The 22,920-nt window shown below is 39.2% G+C and overlaps 1 protein-coding gene across 1 annotated transcript in view; it reads left to right on the forward strand.

Moving 5' to 3' along the window:
* The first annotated feature begins 348 nt into the window (after positions 1-348).
* COL6A2 (collagen type VI alpha 2 chain) overlaps positions 349-22,920 on the forward strand; it is a 38,639-nt gene continuing 16,067 nt past the window's right edge. Inside the window, exons 1-13 of the mRNA XM_075829551.1 lie at positions 349-487; positions 5,144-5,238; positions 5,498-6,123; positions 8,081-8,101; positions 14,752-14,817; positions 17,792-17,845; positions 17,927-17,971; positions 18,076-18,102; positions 18,186-18,212; positions 18,293-18,337; positions 20,308-20,361; positions 21,545-21,607; positions 22,384-22,446. Of these exons, the coding sequence (XP_075685666.1) occupies positions 5,151-5,238; positions 5,498-6,123; positions 8,081-8,101; positions 14,752-14,817; positions 17,792-17,845; positions 17,927-17,971; positions 18,076-18,102; positions 18,186-18,212; positions 18,293-18,337; positions 20,308-20,361; positions 21,545-21,607; positions 22,384-22,446 (1,179 nt within the window). The 5' untranslated portion in view covers positions 349-487; positions 5,144-5,150. The remainder of the gene's footprint in view (positions 488-5,143; positions 5,239-5,497; positions 6,124-8,080; positions 8,102-14,751; positions 14,818-17,791; positions 17,846-17,926; positions 17,972-18,075; positions 18,103-18,185; positions 18,213-18,292; positions 18,338-20,307; positions 20,362-21,544; positions 21,608-22,383; positions 22,447-22,920) is intronic.

Below are 22,920 nucleotides of genomic sequence, written 5' to 3' on the forward strand. Positions count from 1 at the left end.
AGTCGGCTCCATCTGTAGTTCTACAACAATCCACAGTATAGGATTCACGACCCAGATTTTAGTCATTCTTTTTTCTTCATTTTTTTTTCTTCATTTTTCACAGGAAATAAAATCATTGTGGTATAAAAATATGACTTTTCTCATGTAAAAGAAAGGATTCTTTGGAAAACTCTTGCAGATCAAATACATTCCACTAGCATGAAGCGCTGAAGAGTTCCACACCCTTTAGTGGAGCCACAGTGCCACCCCATGGTAAGAGTTGTCATGGCACTTACATATAACATGCATGACTCCAAGGGGCTGACCTAAACTTGGCTAGAAAAAAAAATTGCACAGTTAGAGGGAGCTTGGGTGTAGGAAGGAAACTTTTCTGTCCTGAGAAGAAGGTCCTACTTCAAGCATCTGCTTCTCTCTTACTACAGAGAATGCACAGGTCCAACCAGCAGCTGACAGTATAGAAAACATTAGCTTTGTTACTATCTTTCAGGTAAGATTTCTAATGTTTTATGGAAAAAATTAAGGTTTTGCTTTGGGACATCAGCAAACAATACCAGGGATCAAACCTATATGTAACATAGTGGATGGTTGCTTTGGCATGCTTATAGTTAACAAAATCAGTTGTGAATATGTCAAGTAAATTGGGTTGAAACTTGCAGATTTTGGTTTTTTAGACTGATATTATTGGAATAAGAATCTGACCTGGCCAACACTCAGGGAAAATTGTTCCCATTGTAGCTATATACAACCCTCCTATTTCCTTTAATGGAGTCTTCTGTATCCATCATAGTTTACGTGTTAGAATTGTAGCAATAATGATGATCATATAACGGAAAAGATTTAACAAGTCCGATCATTTTCCAGTCTGATTGATGCGATGATAACCCCTATCGCTGGTCGTTTTGGTTGGATTCTAGAGAAAATCCTTTATGTGTGAGATCAGAAGGAACAGTATTTTTTCCACTATTGGGAAGGGATGACCACAACACATGCAGAGTAGAAGGTTTACAGTTTTATCAATTGAGCATGCAGCTTTTAAATAATGTTTTAGTATTTTTTTCAATTTCATAATGTAAAATTTGGATGACTATTGTGTATACTGTAGACCAGACCTGGAAATCCTATATAAAAAGTAGCTGTGGCTCCACAGTAACAGTGGGGATAATAGCATGTAAAAAAAACAACACATTATTTCTAAGATGTTACATTTCCATGCATTATACGCAGTGTTTCGGATTATCTGCAATATCCAACTGTAGCCTGTCAGAACACAGTGATTGGATGTTACCATGTGAGACCTACCCCATCAATCATTTGTTATCCCAAAAATGTTATATTGTTGATAAACTGTCATTCCAAATACTGAAATATAATGTAACAAGCTATTCTAGGTCTTCTGCCTGTGTGGTACTACAACTCCCAGTACATGTTGGCATTTGTAGTCTCACAACAGCTTAATAGCCTCAGGTTGGGAGTCAGGACCACTGGGCTATAACGTGTTGTCTAAAGGCTGACAAACAGAAATTGCCATTTTTAGATAACATAGTACATAGGACACAATTGTGGCAATAATCATTGGTACAATAATTAATCTGTGTGTATATATTGCCTTTATGTTTGCATTCCTGCTTCATTTCTACCTATATTTACCGTATATACTTTCAATTAATTTACTGACATTTGTGACATAAGATAAATGATACGCTTTGTCAGTAGCGGTGAGGTCTGCACTTCATCAGTATCAGTCAGTGGAACCATTTATAGAACACCATATCATTATGTTGGCCAACCAGCGATCACAATGGGTGGGACTAATGTTTCCCAAATCTTAAATTGAACGTTATTATAGCTCCCATAGTGGACATAGTGTTGTATGGTGAAACAATATCAGTAATACAATAGCAATACCTTGTAATTCCTTATTTTTTCCACATGTGATTAACATTCCCACAATTATCTACTGGTTAACTTAGTGTATTGCGATTTTGTTAGCGTGGCCATGCAAAAGAAGTAAAGTTGGAAGAAGTTGCAGGCCTTTTCTTCTGGGTGACCTCTTGCTCAATGACCAAATTTTTATATATCTCCAATGCATCTTGATTTAAAATATCCCACCTTTTTGTGTATACAGCCCCTAAGCAGATCAATGTGCCACCATGGTTACAGACTACAAACAAAGCCTGTGTGTAATCTGCTTCTGTAGTCATGCAGAACTACACTCCCTCTGCCCCTCTTCTTAATCTACAGACAGGAGAGGGGGCAAATGGAAGGGAGGACCATGAAGGCCGGATCAGACTACATACGGTTTGCTTGTAGTCTGTAACCATGGGGACACAAAGGAATACTTAAATGGGTTTTCCAGGGATACAAAATTTTTGTACTAATACTTTAGGTCAAAATTACATAAACTTCCAAATATGCATTGTGTCAAAAAATCGGAACACATTCGTTCTTATTCCCCTTACCTCTGGCCGGCCGGAAGTTCCGCTTTTCATTCTAGTGGTTTTTAGCTTCGACACACGCTCGTGCACAAGAGTTAATATGCAGACAGACCTGTGTCGATACCTCACTGAGTATGGACATAGGTCTGTCATTGAAGTATAAGCAAAGAATGAACGGCGCGGGCATTGAGGAGGCTGTGGACCAATAGGATGCCTCAAACCCGGGTGTACGTCAGAAGTCCCGGGTTTGAGGCATCCTATTGGTCCACAGCCTCCTCAATGCCCGCGCCGTTCATTCTTATCGACACAGGTCTGTCTGCATAATAACGCTTGTGCACAAGCGCGTGTCAAAGCAAAAAAAACAATAGAATGAAAAGCAGAACTTCCGGCCGGCCAGAGGTAGGGGGGAATAGGAACAGATGTGTTCCGATTTTTGACGCAAGGCATATTTGGAAGTTTATTTAATTTTGACATAAAGTATTAGTACAAAAATTTTGTATCCCTGGAAAACCCATTTAAGTATTCCTTTGTGTCCCCATGGTTATAGACTACAAGCAAACCGTATGTAGTCTGATCCGGCCTTCATGGTCATCCTTCCATTTTCCCCCTCTCCTGTCTGTAGATTAGGAAGAAGAGCGGCAGAGGGAGTATAGTTATGCATGAAAGCGGGACTTCTGACGTACACCCGGGTTTGAGGCATCCTATTGGTCCACAGCCTCCTCAACGCCTGCCCCGTTCATTCTTTGATTATGCTTCCATTCCCGCCCCATTTTCTTCATGTTTCTTTATATAACTCAGTCATGCACTGCCCACCGCAAAAAAAATTTGTCTTCCTGGAAAACCCCTTTACGAGCTGTATTCACCAATTGGCACAATATTTTTATTTTCAAAACAACTTTAAGCCCTGTTCACACAGGGTTTTTTTGCAGGCAGAAAAATATCTGCCCCAGAATTCCTGCAGGAATTTTGAGACAGATTTTGAGCTGCCTGCTCGTATTTTTCTGCATTTTTTGCCCGTGGCCATTGAAGCTAATAAAAGGACCACAGGCAGAAACGCCATGAAAAATGCTCATAAACGAGTGCCACAGGTTTTTCTGCCTCCCATTGATTCAATGGGAGGTCAAAGGCGAAAACCGCAGCAAGAAACAATATGCCGCTTTTTTTTCCCTGCGAGTAAAATCAATGGGGGCGATTTCTGAAGTTTTTTGGTGATGATTCCTATGTGGTTTCCACGTCAAAATCAGCGTAAGAAAACTCTGTGTGAACTGACCCTTGTAGAATTTTTGTCAGAAAATAAGTACCACATTTCGCTAAATAGAAGCCCCTCACAGGGGGGAGGCAACAATCATACAAAACATTCTCAAACAGTGAGGACTGGTGCAATATAAAAGTATTAGACTATAACAAAATAAACTAATCTGATGTGTGATCAGGTAGAAATATCCACACATAGATTTTTACAAGAAGTATACAGTAGTCAAAAACATAGACGAGCGGGGCCTCTCATGATCGAACCAATTATACAGCGGCTCTGATCTACAAATAGAAGGATATTTTTAAATAAGACCTTTTGAAAATTGCTTTATTTATGACATACAATATTAATATTAATTATTTGCAAAGGTATACAAAGGCTTTTAGGCTTGGTTTACCCAGCTACTGGTGAAGAAGAAAGCGACTACAACATCCAAAAAAACAGAAAGATAATTGTTAATATATGCAGTTTTGAAGGGAGTCTGTGAGCAGTTTTGAGCTCTCATATACAGGAGGTGGAGAGTAGCGGAACTATACCTTTGGCGTCAGTCTTGCAAGTTGCATGATTGAGAAGTATACGTTTAACTATCCCCGGCGCCGTAATCGCTAGTGACTCGGAGGTGCCACCTTCATATTCAGTGCACTAGGATCTCTTCACTGATCGCTGCCCCTCCCCTCTGCTTTGAGTCCATTTAGAAGACCACTAGAGCCGTCACTCAGAGCAATTGTGGCATGATGTCCTACATATAGCTCTGATAGAAGTTATGAAGGTTCAAAACTGCTAACAGATTCCCTTTAAATCAATCGGCAGCGTTGATTTTTAAAGGGCTATTCACATCTTAAGAAGTAATGGCGTATATATCGCTAGTATATTCCATCACTTCATGATTATGGGGGTCAAACCTCTGGGCTTCCTCTTGATCCTGAGAACAAAGGTGCAGTGTCTATGCATTGCACTACCCCATCCACTTGAGGTGCAGGAAACTGCCTCAGAGCTGTATTCAAGTTAATGGGGCGGTGTTGCATTTTCCTGCACAATGAGATGGGAGTAGCACTGTTATTGGAAAAACTATGAAGCACTTAATTAGTGGCCCCTTCATTCTGAGTATCGTGGGGGCCCGGCAGTCAGAACCTCACCGATCACAAAGTAATGGCATATCCAAACAATGTATCATTCATTACCTTTCCTTGTGGGGAAACCCCCTTTATAGAAACAGCTCTAGGAAATGTTGCGAGAACTACTTTTATGGGAAACCATAATTGTGATTTTATTTGCACTTTTCCCAGCCGCATTCCTTCCTTATTAAGGACAATACTCGAAAAAGCACACAAACCAAGCCAGTCATATGGCATGCTGCTGATAACAACAAATACAAACTCCTAAAGAAAAGTTAGTCCAAATATTGCTATGACCTATTGCTTACTCTACAGTATGTCTGTGTATTTCTCTACAGGGTGGCCATGGCCCAGCTACAAGTTCTGTGTTTGCTGCTCTGCTTTGCCTTTGGCTCCATCTCAGCGCAGACCGATGACAAAAAGACGTGTGAAGGTAACCTATTAATATATATAAAATGTTCTAAAAAACTGAAGGCAGGCAGACATGCCATTTTTATCCTGGTGTGGTAGCATATTACAATATATTTAGTTTGGAAATTTATTTTTCAGCCATTTTGAAATAATTTGCACAATAGTTTCTGCTACAACTTTTTGGGGTAGTGTGGGATTTTATTGAATCAAGGGGAACACACAGATCATATGGAACTTTTCTCACTCTGCTACATTGACTTTTTTGTCAACATTTCTTGTAGACAAGGCCAAATGTCCAATCAATGTGTACTTCATCATTGACACATCTGAGAGTGTAATCCTTCAGACCGCTCCTATCCAGAACTTGCTGGATCACATGAAAAAATTTATTCCTGCCTTCCTAGCAAAGTTGGAGAATGAGGCATACCTAGATCAGGTATATATGAACTGGCAATATGGAGGTCTACATTATTCAGATGAGGTCCAAATCTTCAGCCAACTCACAACTGACAAGAATGAATACATTTCAAAACTACGAGGAGTCCAGTATATTGGACGAGGCACCTTTACAGATTGTGCCATCTCTAACATGACCGCTCAGATAAAGGCACAGATACAGACCCAGGCTGGGCAAGGAGGACGTGAACCGGTGAATTTTGCTGTGGTGATCACTGATGGTCATGTGACTGGTAATCCATGTGGAGGAATGAAGATACAAGCAGACCGAGCACAACTTGCTGGTATCAAACTTTTCTCAGTAGCTGCAAGTCGTGATGTTTATGAATCTGGCTTACGAGAGATCGCTAACATGCCACATGAGCTGTTCAGAAATGCTTACTCAGTCACCAACCCTGATGACCAAACCGAGATTGATCAGAGAACCATTGATAAAATTATTCAAGTTATGGTAAGTACATAGAAAATGAATAAAGTTTAAAATAAAAAAATATTCCAAAAAATTCACATTACCATAAATGCTACACATGCCAAAATGAAGGGACTGGAACTAAAATACAACACTTATTTTTTAGTTTGTTATATTCTATGCTATGTATGAAAAAAAATCTCTATTACTGCCTGGAAACTGAATGTTCCAAGGATTTTTCTGGTTGACATTTAGGACCCCCTGCAAACTTACTTATTAACTCATAGGTTACAGGGCTATCAGGGTTTTCCTGTGTTAGGGATACATAAGGTATTCATATTAAGGAGCCTGGCTGAAAAAGGATCAAGGTAATAATGAGATAGAATTGGGCCAATTAGACCCATAGCCCATTCAGATCAGTAGAGTAAGATAAGTCAAAAGCAACTGCCTACTTGTTGATGGTTTCAAGGTAGAAATGGAAGATTTTGCCATTACTCACTACATAGACATGGTAGTCAAAGACAAAGCTTTGTTTTAAATAAATTGTACACACAATAATGAAATCCTAAGATTTAAAATAACTTTACTGCTGTCAGAAACTGTTCTACTTAAATTTTAACTCAACCTTAAAATGTATTTTTCACTTCAGTTTACTATAATATTACATTTTCCCAGGAATCTGGGATATGGAAATTAGTACGACAGGCCTGAAACTGCTGGTGGGCATGTGTAATTTGGTTTCATCAACAATATATTAGATCATTCTCTCAAGTCAAGTTTTTCACTGATCTATATTTGAAACATGAGAAGTTGGAAATTGCAGTCAAAGCTAGATTGTCACGTTTTTATCTTGCAAAACCAGCGTTCACATGAGAACGCTCATTCCCAAACATTGCCCTGGGCAGCGATCAGCAGAGAATATTATCATTGTCAGCAGCACATCTCCCTTTGTGAACAAGGAGATCTGCCGCAGACATGATAGAAATATATGAGGACGAGCGATCATAGTAACGATCGCTGGTCCCCAACCACAGCTCCTTGTGAAAGGATCAAACGAGCGCCGATCAACGAGCTATCTCATTGATCGGCGCTCGTTTACACGGCCCATATCCCGTGTAAGAGGACCCTAAGCGAGACAAGTTAACTAGACATATCTTAAAAATTGATTTATTGGAGGTCTAACTGCTGGGACCCTCACTCATCCTGACTGTAGACAGGTCCAACCAACATGCTTACATGTGTTATCTCTATGCAATTAATAGATGTGGAAACATCCAAATGAGTGACTACCGTAACCTCCATAAAACATGGAGGGGAAAACCAATCATTAGTTCCCTACTCAACACAAGAGATGGGAAGGCAGTAAAAGATGAACATGGGACAGGCCAGAGGACCCTATTTAAATTTTTGCAACGGGTCCAACAACAAATATTATAAATGTTTTTTAACATCCGTATCTAAACTAAAAATCAAGTTGCAGATAGGAGGAGAATTTGACACTACATCATGTTACTGGTTCTTCTATTTTACAGACTTCCATGTATAAATGTGATTTTATGGATACAGAAGTATTTGTACATACTATGTGCCTCATGTAAAAATTGTATATGTCTATGACTCCTAGGGTATGTTTACACGCTAGACTAAAAACGTCTGTAAAATACGAAGCTGTTTTCAAGGGAAAACAGCCTCTGATTTACAGCAGTTTTTTATACATGAAGCGTTTTTTGATGCGTTTTTTACGGCCGTTTTTGGAGCTGTTTTTCTATTGCTCAAGAAGTGACATGCACTTCTTTTTTACGGGGCGTTTTTGTTACGTGCCGTTTTTAAAAACGGCCATGTAAATAACACCCCCTGGGAACGGATGTTTGGAGGCATTCAGCCCCATATTTACAGCACGAAAAATGGCAGAACATATGCAGTGTGAACATACCCTTATAAACAACCATTTAATATCTTTATGTCTAACTACATTTTTACGTTTTTTTTTTTTCCACAGAAACATGAGGCCTATGGAGAGGTATGTAAACATTTATGTGACTTTGTCAGCTTTCATTAGATTAGAATTTATGACCGATTTTAAAACAAGACATCACTATTTGAACACTGGTCCCAAGACAAATAACCTTAAATAAGTTTTCTAACATTATTTATTCCAGCCATGTTTATAAATTAAATAGTCAATGCATAGGGATGTGGCGAGCGCACATACAGGCAGGACGCAATGTACTGCAGCTCTGCCACTGACCTAAGACATCCATAGCCATCCAAACCCTAAACGGATGAAAGATCCCCTGAGAGCACCCAAATCCGTTCCCAAAATTTCAGACTGCAAAACAGTTCACCGAGCTCTGCACCACATTGCCCGGGCTTCACAACCCATGGCTTTCAGCGAAGTAACCACCGACCTTTGCTCTCCTTGCTGAGGAGTGTAGCTTAGCCCTGTGTGGCATATACAGTATATGTTGCAGCCTACTTAAGTTTCCGGAGCCATGGCATTAATTATGTCCTGCGTACGGATGCCATCTTGCTTCCAGCGCTGAAGCACTGTTCTATAACACTGATCATCACCCCATCATACTGCACAGGATATTACCCAACCCCCGACTACAAGGGAATACCACTGTGACCGACAGCTGGATTAACAAAGAGAAATACAGTTACCCATACCATCTGGGCTCCTGAAGTACTGGCCTTCATTTTCTTAACTTCTCCTGTTACAGGTTAGTTTATCTATCACTCTCATTGGGACCCTATCATCTATAAGCTCCTACTACATAACAGAGGGACTTTGAAATACAGACATCTAGGGCTTGGTCACTTATCCTGCTAAAGGCCACTGACTTACCACCTATTTAGAGGGAACAGACCCAATATTCCCAGTGCTCACAACCAGTCTGTAGGAGAGCCAAAAGACACGGTCCTGACTAAGGGGGCTTGATAACGTATGAGGAGCGCGTCTGCCAGTTAAATCAGTGGTGACCCAATCTATTATATATTTTCGAAAGTTTGTTTGTTTGAAGCCCGATTTTTTATTGGTTTCAAATCAGGGAATAACATCACGTGTCCATACCCGTGTCTATGAGCTTCGTTACTAGCCGGCTTAGAATCTATTGAGCGTAGCTTGTAATTCATTGGTTGAGTGACACGTCAATCCTGTAAATTCCACCCCTTTTACGTAGCCAGAAATTTACTGTGTGTGTTAGTGTGTTTTTTTTATTATTCTCTACGCATTTCTAATTTTCAGCGACTTATTTATTTATTTCCTGCCCGTAAACTTAAATGACCCTAGGGAGTAACTGACAGCTGATCGGACCTATGGGAGTCCGTTATTGGAGTGACGTAATGCGGCAGGTCAGCCTATGGGAAGGGACGGCTGACAGGAGCAGCAGCAGGTAGATGAGGTCAGAAGAGCGGAGAGGATGTGCGGCCGAGGAGAGAGACAGAGGACGGCTCCCCCTACTGGCTGATCTATGCAGGACACTGTATAACCGCGATAATAATAACAATAGAAATATAGTGTAGTATTTCCCGCGCTTTTATCGTCATCACACTCTGACAGGAAAATTACAGGAATTGTCTCAGGTTTAGTCATCATCTTCATTCCTGGGACTAGCAGGGGTTATAATGAAATGTATGTGTCCTGAGGAATGTATAACTGTTATATATTTACTATATATATTTTCGAAAGTTTGTTGGTTTGAAGCCTCGGCGGTCACGTGCTGTGCATGTTAGCAACACCACTGTGGCCAGTAATTGGCTGCAGTGGTCATGTAATGATTGGCTGCAGTGGTCACGTAGATGAATGGCATATTATCGCTGCGCCAAAGTAAACAAAGACGGACGGGAACCACCGGAGCATCTGGGATGAATGCACGAAATAGTGAGCTTTTACTCTATCTATACCGTAAGTCAACCTCCCGAGCAACGCCGGGTATAAAAGCTAGTAGAGCTATAAATCAAAAACTTCATACACAATGGAGGGAGCACCACCCTATGATTGGTTATAAATGATTGTCGACAGAGGAAAGCAACTTTAAAAGCAGAACCTGCTGCAACTATCCATATGGTCAAAATAAGAAAATACTGGGGTACAAGTTCAGGACCCAGTACGACCAGCAACATCGCTCTCTCTTAGGGGGACTTGAACAAATACTTTACGGAACAACTTCGGGTTAACACAGATATGCCTTTAACTGCACGGAAAGGCACCTCAAATTGCTCTCCTCCTGTGCAAGTAGATATGAACAGTGAGAACGAAGAGGCGGCAACCAACAATGACCCCCCTATCTCATGTTCGTTTATTTCCCAGGCTCTATCTAAAGCCCTCCACCCAGTTCTAGATGAACTTGCAGATATCAAATGTGAAGTACGCTAAGTAGGCAGCAGAGTGGAATAGTTTGAGTATACGCAATCTGAAATTATCTCCTACACTAAAGCAGCCTCGGAAAATATTTCTAACGGCCACCATTATATTCATCGCCTCTGTGTTTACATAGAAGATAAAGACAACCGTGATAGGCGGAATAATCTACGAATCTGAGGTATCCCGTAATCAGTAGCTCAAGCCATTACCAAGGCATGTACGGAGATATGTCAAGACCCACAGGGCCGTCTTACACTGAACCATTGATAATTGAGAGAGCCCACAAAGCTGTACGCCGTGCTCTGAAAGCAGCTGACCCACCTAGATATTTAATGTGCAGCTTTTTAAACTTTCAGCAAAAAGAACATATTCTGAAGAAGGCAAGACAATCGGATGCTATCAAGTATACAGGAGAATCAATATCCCTTTTCCAAGACCCTTTTTCAAGCTCCTGCTACTCAAACAAACGCAAAGCACTTAAACATTTGACGAACTATCTAAGAAACAAAATAATTATCTTTCTAAGCTGTTTCCGTTTGGGATTCTCATTTGGTCTGCAGGACGTAAGTTAATCGTCAAATCACCCGCTGACCTCAAGTCTACAATGCGTTGGACATTGCTGATCTACATATTGTCAACTAGTCAGCTGTTAATGACGCACCGCCATTACCAGAAATAGAACCTTGAACGCCATGGAAACTGGCAAGCTTTACAAGTGCTCAAAAAATAAGAAGAAATCGGGCAAGCGTACACCTAAGAGGCTGATCACTGGGGACTGACTTTCAAGGTATGCAACCTTTTAGGTCACCAACAGTTTGCTAGCTCTTCCGGCTGGAAATTAAAACAGACCACCTAGGCATCATTGGATAATACTAGCAGTCTGTCTTTACTTTAAGGGCTTCTATATGTTCTGCTGTATGCTTAATGCTTTGGTAGTTTGCAACGTTGTCGATTTGTGTAGTGGATACTTCGATAATTAATTGGTGGGCTGCGGGCCCACTATGACGATGGCCTAGTCAGTGAGGTGAGATAGCATTTGTATTTTACCTGATGAAGGGGCCGCTCCGGCCTCGAAACACGTACTAAATAAAACAATATCTGATATTACATTTGCTTGTTTTAAATCCTCACTACTCAAGAAGGGTTTTACCAGTTAGCGATGCTAGGGAAAATCCATTTTTTCCTCAAACTTCTCAAATTACTAGTCAGTGAGGTAGCCCTGCATCTGTTAGGTTATCTGTTAGGTTATCCAACTCTGAGAGTACAATTTCAAACCTATTTTAAGGTGTTATACAGTAAAGTACGAGCCTCTTCCTTTTACTCAGTTACTCATCAACTGATATATTCTTCTCTGTATTAGTAATGTTTCCTCTGTTGACTTTAATAAATTGTTCTCTTCAACCGCACCGGTTTTCAACGAGAAGCACATTCTCATTTTTGGTATACTCATCCCGGACTCTTTCAGGGTTACTTCACCTAAGACACTTCCCAGTACCCACCTGTTTATTACATATGCCTCTGAGTTTAATTTCCAGCCTACTCCTGGCCAGCCACGCAAAAACCTTGCCTTCTGCTCTATCCAACATGTGCGATTCTATTAACAATGCCTAGCTGAACCAACAATCTTCCCGTTTCTACAAAATTTATTATGCCTCCAATATGTATAGTGACATATAATGCGAGGGGCTTGAACTCACCATCTAAAAGAGGTCAAATATTGTATTGTTTCCAGAAGGAGAAGACACAAATAAGCTTCTTACAAGTAACACACTTTAAACACAACCAGTGCAGATTCTAGCTTTTCTGCTGCCTGAGGGGAAAATTGAAATGGTGTCCCCCAGATCTTGATTGACATCCCCCTGGCTGGTCTACATCACTAGCAGCCTCCTCCAATTCTTGCAGATGCATCTTTGCCTTGTACTCCCCTGGCATGTACGGTGCAGCGATGAAGCCGGGTAGAGTACACCTCGCTGCACGGTGTGTGCCCAAGTAGTACAAGGCAATGCTGCATCCAAGAAAGTTGGAGGAGACTGAAAGTGATGTATAACAGCCAGGGGGATGTCAATCAAGCATGGAAAGGTGGGTTTGGAGGCAAGACGATGTGACTCTTTAGGATAGCGGCACCGCCCCATGACCCTTTAATGAATAATTAGCATAAAGCACATGCCATTTTAGAAGTTTATTTTATAGATTTTGCTGCATCTGAAAAAAACATACAGGGGAATGTTTGGAAATATTGTCAGGCCACCTCTGGGACCCGCACCTACCTCTAGAACGGGGCCCCCTAAACCCCGTTTCTATCAGGCATAATAAGCTTCCCCCTTAGAATTTCTAGATCAAGAGGGCTCCCTACCTTTACTTTCAAAAGCAAAATATATTTTTAACGTCTTATAACACAGTTATATGTGCAAACATATACATGCTTATCTCCCACCCACAGGTCAACTTAGAGAATTGTCATGGTTTGAGAAACTTTGGACACAGGCGCAGCACCTAAGAAACTGAAATAAGCTACTAGATTATACAACTTGATACTTTATACACGCCATCATTTCTAAAAGAGTGGGAGAGGGATCTCATACAGTTTTCTGCCACAGACATAACCACAATGTTAAAAACTCCCTAGTCAATCTCTAGATGTATCAAAATCCAGGAGAATGCTTTTATGGTACTTTCCAGGTGGTACTTAAAAAGGCTCTGTCACCAGATTATAAGTGCCTACTTTGGTAAAGTTTCTGTGAATGACAGCACAGAGTGATCTTGTGAGATCACGCTGTGCTGTGTGACTAAGTCCCCAAAAAATTTACCGAAGTGTCGGGAATGTGAACAGACATCGCGTCCTGGCTGGAGGTGATATCTATTCACTCTCAAGACACTTCGGTAAAGTTAATGTGGGAATATGTGACTGCACAGCATGATCTCGCGAGATCACGCTGTGTTGCGAGTACTGCTAAAAATGAATTGAGAGAAGTGTATGACGCTGATTGGTCAGCATAATACACTTCTCTTTACAACGCCCAGCTGGTAAAAAAAGTAAAAACACGCCTATTAAGAAAGACATTAGCATAAATCTAAAATAGGTCATAACTTGGTCAAAATTTATCGTTTTTCTAAATAAAAACCACTGCTGTTATCTACATTTCAGCGCCGATCACATTATGTAGAAGATAGGCCACTTATAATGCGGTGACAGAGCCTCTTTAACTTGGTTCCTAGTGATGTACCTAAGAGATCTCTGAAACTGATAATGGTATTATTAGCTGCCGCCTGTCTGCTGATTCCATTACACTGGAAGTGGACAGAATCTCCCTCAATCCTGCATTGGCTGAATAAAGTTGAACAAATTGGTAGACTTGAAGAGCTTTCGCACTGGGAGCTTAGAACACACCACAACTTTTCTCAAATTTGGAATAGATGGCTCGTGAATAAATCTAGAGAATCTATGAGATCCCTAGTGGTTAGTTCTTGCATGTGAAGTCTGCAGCTACATCTGACACATTTAGGTATCAACTGGTACATAGGAGTACGCACCTATCTTGTTACTAGGCCCTTCCTACCACCCCGCCCCCCATTATACTCTTTGTTATAAATATTGTTATATGTATGATATACTGTTGCAATGATCCGTATATAAGATTTTTCGGTCTGTTATATACAATTGGTCTGATATGCAACCAATATACTTGCTCAGTACCATGTGTTGCCTCAAGTTCTTGACTCACTTGTACATTTATTTGCTGCCATTTTGGCAGTATTAAACATGTATGTTCTTTTAAAACTTAATGTACTCTTAAAACTTAATAAAAATATATTTAAAAGAAAATAAATAGTCAATGCATTACAATTTCAAAGATGGGATTTGCTGTTCCTCTTTGTCTAGTATCATACTAAGCAAAGCATGTAAGTGCATTTTCTCTACAAAAAATAAAATATTGTGAAAAAATGTGCCAAGGTGCAGGTGTGGCGAACAAATTCAAACTCAATAACGGTTGTACATATTGACAACCTTTTACAACTTTCCGAAATTGTGGAAGGGTTTTTGATAGAGGTCATTCTTTGGATATAGAAAGGTTCATTGGAATCATTTCTCATTTCTGGACATTTTTCGACAATCGAGGTTTAATACATTTATATGGCTGTAGACATGTAGGAAAGTTAAGATGCCTAGACATAGAGGTCTCGATAAAATTGTAGGAACTACAGTATATATGAATGTAGAAAAGAATCATAGCTATAAACTTAATGTTGTACAATTGTTTATTATTACATCTAACCTGCATTTATTAATGTTTGATTTCTTACAGTGTTACAAACTGAGCTGTTTGGAGATTCCAGGACCTCCTGGTCTGCATGGTCAGAGAGGACAAAAGGTGAGTGAAAATTGTTTAACTCTGTGATACTATTATACACAGAGCTGTATTTATATCAGATGATGCCCTGAACACTATAGGTACATACATCTTAAATGTTCTATTGACACCTCAACATACATATAACCATTTACCAGTCACATCCTCAGAAAACGTAGCACTGACTAAATATTTCTGTTGTTCAACCTGATTCCCATTTTTTCAATAATATAATGTTGTACCACTTAATAATTTTGGACGTGTTGTTTTTGTTGTTGACAAGAAAACAAAATTGGTTTCGCAAGTGGAATTTCAAAATGGGCTAATGTTTCACAATTGGCCAATTGCAAATATAGTTAGGAACTATATGTAAAAAAAATCAAACAATGCTTAAGAATAAAATACATTTACAGATCTGATTAACTATTAACAGATGAACATAATAATTCAAATAATTAAAATAATAACAACAAGGCCCTGTTCACACGGCGTGTATTTGACGTAAAACACGTCAAAATACACATGATTAAAGCTTCCCATTGACATCAATGCGAAAGCACAAAAAATGCTTTTTTTACACGCACGTGTCTAAAAAACACGTCGCTTAAAAGAAGCGTCAGTGCACTGCTTTAACGCGTAAAATGCGTCGAAAACACGCTAATTCCCATAATCAGAGTCCTAGTTATGTTCCAAGAAAAGGCAACAAAAAAGCGTCAAAAACGCCATTAGTTTACACGTCGTTTTTTATGAGCGCCGTGTAAACAAGGCCTAATAATAATATTACAGTTTGATAACAGCAGATGCAGCATCTCCATACACCCTTCAGTCTCTAAAATAACCAGAAACACATATGTAAATACATACACTACCGTTCAAAAGTTTAGGGTCACTTAGAAATTTCCTTTTTTTTTAAAGAAAAGCACAGTTTTTTTAAATGAAGATAACATGAAATTAATCAGAAATACACTCTATACATTGTTAATGTGCTAAATCACTATTCTAGCTGCAAACGTCTGTTTTTTAATGCAATATCTACATAGGTGTACAGAGGCCCATTTCCAGCAACCATCACTCCAGTGTTCTAATGGTACATTGTGTTTGCAAACTGTGTTAGAAGGCTAATGGATGATTAGAAAACACTTGAAAACCCTTGTGCAATTATGTTAGCACCGCTGTAAACAGTTTTGCAGTTTAGAGGAGCAATAAAACTGACCTTCCTTTGAGCTAGTTGAGAATCTGGAGCATTACATTTGTGGGTTCGATTAAACTCTCAAAATGGCTAGAAAAAGAGAGCTATCATGTGAAACTCGACAGTCTATTCTTGTTCTTAGAAATGAAGGCTATTCCATGCGAGAAATTGCCAAGAAACTGAAGATTTCCTACAACGGTGTGTACTACTCCCTTCAGAGGACAGCACAAACAGGCTCTAACCAGAGTAGAAAGAGAAGTGGGAGGCCCCGCTGCACAACTGAGCAACAAGACAAGTACATTAGAGTCTCTAGTTTGAGAAATAGACGCCTCACAGGTCCTCAACTGGCAACTTCATTAAATAGTACCCGCAAAACGCCAGTGTCAACGTCTACAGTGAAGAGGCGACTCCGGGATGCTGGCATTCAGGGCAGAGTGGCAAAGAAAAAGCCATATCTGAGACTGGCTAATAAAAGGAAAAGATTAATATGGGCAAAAGCACACAGACATTGGACAGAGGAAGATTGGAAAAAAGTGTTATGGACAGACAAATCAAAGTTTGAGGTGTTTGGATCACACAGAAGAACATTTGTGAGACGCAGAACAACTGAAAAGATGCTGGAAGAGTGCCTTACACCATCTGTCAAGCATGGTAGAGGCAATGTGATGGTCTGGGGTTGCTTTGGTGCTGGTAAAGTGGTAGATTTGTAAAAGGTAAAAGGGATTTTGAATAAGGAAGGCTATCCCTCCATTTTGCAATGCCATGCCATACCCTGTGGACAGCGCTTGATTGGAGCCAATTTCATCCTACAACAGGACAATGACCCAAAGCACACCTCCAAATTATGCAAGAACTATTTAGGGAAGAAGCAGGCAGCTGGTATTCTATCTGTAATGGAGTGGCCAGCGCAGTCACCAGATCTCAACCCCATAGAGCTGTTGTGGGAGCAGCTTGACCGTATGGTACGCAAGAAGTGCCCATCAAGCCAATCCAACTTGTGGGAGGGCGTTCTGGAAGCATGGGGTGAAATTTCTCCCGATTACCTCAGCAAATTAACAGCTAGAATGCCAAAGGTCTGCAATGCTGTAATTGCTGCAAATGGAGCATTCTTTGACGAAAGCAAAGTTTGAAGGAGAAAATTATTATTTCAAATAAAAATCATTATTTCTAACCTTGTCAATGTCTTGACTATATTTTCTAGTCATTTTGCAACTCATTTGATAAATATAAGTGTGAGTTTTCATGGAAAACACAAAATTGTCTGGGTGACCCCAAACTTTTGAACGGTAGTGTATATAAAGTTAATACAATCAGTCACATTAAACTATATCATGAATAATAAATAATAATACATACAAAATAATGGGACAAAGTACCAAACAGATAAATAAAATAGAGTTACACATTTGATATAGCGACATCACCGGAGTGGGGAATACAGGATAAGCACATGTCCAAAGCAAAATGGATACAGCTGATATATAAAGTGCAACGTGCTAAGTGCTATGTTAATGCATAGACAGATGTACCAAACATGCTATAAGTAATCTTAAAGAAGTTACAAAATGCGTAAGGACATAGGCAAGAAACTTGATGTAAGCACTAGTGCTAAATACAAAATAAGTACAAAGAAATGCAGCATCTGATGTATCATGCCTCAATACATACCCATCTGTATGACACACAACCGGGGTTGTGCCAACACCAAACTATACATTAAACTATATAGAAGACGATAAAGAAGGTGATTGATCCTCCCTGACCCAAAAATTTCTCCATTTGATTTTAATTCTTGCTGTATTTCAGGGCGCCAAAGGTAATGCTGGTGTACCTGGAGATCTTGGACTCAAGGGACGGCAGGTGAGCAGTGTTGCTTAGTATATAATTTGTCCTCCAAATAACTTTTTGTTTAAAGATCTCACACTCATGTTTTATTTTCAGGGAGATCCTGGAATTGAGGGACCAATTGGATATCCTGGACCTAAGGTCTGTGGTAATTTGGCGAAGTATACATAGCCAATATGTTGTTTCTTCTTACATTACTCAACGGTGTCATACTTTATTTAACCTCTTTCTCACTTGTATTTTAGGGTGTTCCTGGTGGTAAAGGTGAAAAGGTAACTACCTAATCTGTGGACAGTCATATGTGATTTGGCATCCATATTTGCTCTCCACTAAACATCTTGCTTTTGTTCTCTAGGGAGATTATGGTGCAGATGGAAGGAAGGTAAGTTGGATTTGTAATGTATCTATATACTTGTTTTCAATTGAATTGTAAACTAACTGCTGTATCTCTCTTTATGCCAGGGTTTATCCGGTATTCATGGAAGAAATGGAACACATGGGCAAAAGGTATGTTAAATGGATATATTCATAGTTAGACTTCCATCACTTAATAGGCGTAAATCATATTGAGAAATATTTAATTAAAAGATGCCATGTTACATCTCTATAAACTCTCTGAACATGCAGTACATTGTATTGGGAAAGGTTAGACAGCTCTTTTATAAACAGTTTAATTTCCAGGTGGTTGATGTCAAATTAATATCGCATTAAGGCCCCCTTCACACAGAATTTTTATAGCATTTGTTTTGGGCTTGAAAAAAACGCCATGAATTTTATGCATTTTTAGAAATGTTGTGGCGTGTTACATTTCAAGCCTTTTGGAAATGCAAGAAAAAATGCTGAGGAGCCCAAAAACGTGGCACAAGTGAAGAAAAATGCCACAAAAAAAACAAAACAACATTATGGGGTTTTCCCACGGTAGATATTTATGACATATTCACAGTATATGACATAAATGTCTGTTAGACGTATGTCTCACCTATAAAACCCCTATCAATTGAGGCAACAGGGATCCCATAACCCCCGTTCTGCCATGGTAAAGCTTTCACATCCAGGCAGACAATGAATGGAGCGGTAGCCACGCATCTGCGTGTCTTTCTGCACCAATTTGTTTGGGAGTAATGGAAACAGCCAATCATACCTTTAAAAACAACTTCCCCCTATATATACGTCCTTGTTTTCCTCTTCTATCTTATTGTTAAATATTCTATTCAGCCTCTTAGTTATATTGTTTGCTGGTCAACATGGCATTGTTATTGTCACCCAGCTTTATCAGATACCTGGTTACGCATCAGCACTGAGACAGGGGATTTGTCACTGTGTAGATTTAACAGGACAGTTTAATGATTTATTTTTACCACTGGGGGAAAATAAACTTTAAAGGGTAACTAAACCTTCAACAAACTTCTGACATGTCACAGTGACATGTCAGAGGTTTTGATTGGTGAGGTTCCGAGCACTGAGACTCCCACCATTCGCTAGAACCAAGCGGGAGAAGCACCCGAGTGAGTACTGAGCCGCTTTGTTTTTGATTGGCTCTTTTCGAAAAGCCGATGTAGTGGTGTACGTGCCCATAGACTTTCTGTTGAGTCTGTACACCGCTACATCGGCTTTCGCTTCTGCCGCTTCGTTCTAGCGATCGGTGGGTGTCTGAGTGCTAGGACCCTCACGATCAAAACTTCTGACATGTCACTATGATGAGTCAGAAGTTTGTTGAAAGTTTAGTCACCCTTTAAATCTTTATAAGTTTAACTTTGAATTGCTAATTGAAATATTGATGACAAATAGCAAACTTTCGATACTACTTAGGTTTCTTCATCAGGCAAACTTTTTTAGACAAAATCCCACTTTTGCATATAATGTAAATCCCCTTTGTGAGCCCTATCATTTCCGATGGGCATCCATTCCAGAGTAAGTTACCCTACCCAACAACATTCTTCTGCTGGTTGGAATGCAAAGCGCCACCAACTTTGATTAAAGGGTCACTATCATTTAAATTGTTTTTTTACAATTGAACTGCATATTTTCAATATGATAACTTACTAATGTAGTATATTTACAAACTATGGCTTAGTACCTACTTTCTTTTACTCTCTATCCCCCGTTGCTAAGTGGCAATCTACAAGTAAACAAAACCTCAGTTGACCATTGCTATGCAAAATCCGGGTGAAAAAAAAACAAAAAACAGGGAGACAAAGTAAAAAAAAAAACCTACACGGAATTTATTGTATCCCGTTTTAACACAGTAAGAGGTTTTTTTTTAAGTGGGGGAATGATAGGTACAGTGGAGTAATAGTGGAGTAATATTTTGATGTTTCTTTACAAGTTCGTATTCCAATATTTTCTTCCTTCTGTGTCGGGTGTTCATTCACACAAATTGTTTGTCTCTGTTACATATGTTTCAATAAAATATCTAATAAATTAAATGAAATAAGAAAAAATATGATAATATACATATTCTATGTCTTCATTTATAGGGTAGAACAGGCCGGATTGGTGCTCCTGGATGTAAAGGAGATCCTGGAGAGAAGGTAAAGTTTCCCTATGGTTCTGTTGATGACCATGGTCTTGAAAGAAGCAATGTTAGTACTAACTGTCTTGCAGTGGAGGCACATATGGTAGTATCATTCATTCCCCAGTTAAACATATAGTGCCCAGAAATACATTGCATTTAATTCCTAGATAAACAGTGTATACTGTGTCAAGATAGTGCCCAAATAAGTAATTCCACACAGTGCCCATATGGTATGAACAGTGTATACAGTGCACTGATGAAGTTGACCATATAGTGTTGCACAGTACCAAGATAATTAATACCTATAGTGCCCAGATAATTAGTGCATACAATCTCCAGATGGATAGCTTTATACATACAGTGCCCAGATAAATACCATCATAAGGTACCCAGATAATTTTTGTCATATTGTTCCAAATGAATATAGTAATACAGTGGATAGTGAGAGTGTAGCCTTACTCTCACTACCCACAGCCTGTGGGCTAGTGCCAGCTGGTTGAGTCTCCATGTGTATATCTAGTCATACAGTACAATAGTATCATATAGTACTAAGTTGAATCGTGTAATGTAGAACCTAGATAAATAGTGTGTAAAGTGACAATAATTACACATATAGTACACAAATAAATAGTGCATACAGTGCCTATGAAAACAGTTTATACAGTGCCCAGATAAGGAGCTACAAGCAGGTACCTAGTTAAGCAATTGTATGCAGGTGCCTCGTTAAGTAGCTGCATGCAGGTGCCCAGATAAGTAGTGCAAAAAGTTGTCCAGATAAGTATAACAAACTGTGTCCAGATATGTAGTACAGACAGTAGACAGATGACTAGTGCATTCAGTGAAAGCCCTCCATGCCGCTTCTAATATTACCAAGGGTTTTACAGTACTACAAAAAGAAGGAATTAATATTTGAATCTTACAAATAATAGTATCAATTGCTACTAATGCAGTGAATCGTGATAGAGGTATATAGTCAGCATTATTACTCTGACTGTTATATGTAGATACAGAGTTTCAACTTTTCAATTAGCAGATGACCTGTGAACAACATAACACATTTAACATTAACACAAGTTTGACATTTTGAGTCCATTGTTTTTTTTTTTGTTATTAATCTTCAGTATGTAAAAGCTTTATTTTTATTTATGGTGTAACTGTGTGCTGAATACAGCCGTATTTTATGGTAATTTATTTTTCAGGGTCCTGATGGCTATCCAGGAGATGCAGGAGACAGAGGAGAAGATGGAGACAGTGGAATTAAAGTATGAAGCTTTAATTTAGTACTAATAATTAGTGTCTAATAATATAGAATTTTTCCAAAATTAAATGTAAAGATCGCTTAGTAGATGGACAAATGGAGAATGATCCCACAATTTCAATTTTGTAAAGTACAGTATAGATGCAAATGTTGCATAGGGTGGAGAGTTACATTTATCTTGAATTATTTAGCCATGTTCTGTAACTATAATTTTAGAAGTAAATCATCCCCTTCCGCCATAGTCATTTAAAAGTAATTTATAATTGACTATTGGGCCTCTGACTACACACTGCTGTAAAATAACCAGTGTTTGTAGTCAGTAGGGTAAGGGCAACCAGGGAGGAATTTAAAAATAAAACATTTTCTCACTGGCCAGTACAGTATAGTACAGGTCAGTAGAGGGATCAAGCTGATGTCATAAAATGTAAAAATTATTACTAGGAAATTCTGTAAAAGTTGTGGAGCTACATGTAATATTCTAGCTGGTAGAAATTCAAAAAAGTTATCCATCTCATATTAATTGAGGCGATTCTATGTACTGTGAAGGTAGCCATTGTGTGGGCTTGACTAGTGTTGACCTATAATTAATTTATAAACCAGAGACAGTAATGATACTGTAGAGTTAAAATATTGGATCTGCCTACGAAGTGACTGCAGCAGTGATGTAATCACTCAGGATTTCTAACGTGAAATGTAAAATTCTACTTGTAACATCATTGTAGTATTGTATTACTTTAGAATAGGTATATAATAAAATCACCTGAATTATTTTTATTTTAGGGTGACCCTGGCCGTCCTGGATCTAGTGGACCAGCTGGGTCTTTTGGAGAGAAAGGAGATAAGGTAATAAACATAGTAAAAAAATTCTTAGGCTCTGTTCACACCGGATTTGTGGACGAAACATCTGCAGAGAAATGCAGTAGCAGCAAAGTGGATAAGATTTGATCAGATGTCATCCACATGCTGTGGAAATTTCCCACACAGAAATTGACCTGCTGTGTGGATCTTTAAATCCGCAGCATCTCAATTTCTGTTGCGCAAAGTGCACAAATTTGTTGTGGATATTCCTTGTGGAATTCAATGGGGAAGTAGAAATCCGCTAGAAAAATCCTCAAGTCCAGATAGTTTAAAATATAATAAAAATTATTCTCACCTCTCCTGGTGCTGCCATGGCAACGCTTCCCTGTTACTCGCCTTTCTTTTTATACCTGGCCTCAAGCGATGACTTGTCGTGTTGACACATTACCGCTTCAGTCAATCACGAGCTGCAGTGGTCATATGTGACCACACGTCAACGCTGGAGTTTGGGTATACAGA

The sequence above is a fragment of the Rhinoderma darwinii genome, chromosome 6, assembly GCF_050947455.1.
Source record: "Rhinoderma darwinii isolate aRhiDar2 chromosome 6, aRhiDar2.hap1, whole genome shotgun sequence".
NCBI classification, from domain to species: Eukaryota; Metazoa; Chordata; class Amphibia; order Anura; family Rhinodermatidae; genus Rhinoderma; species Rhinoderma darwinii.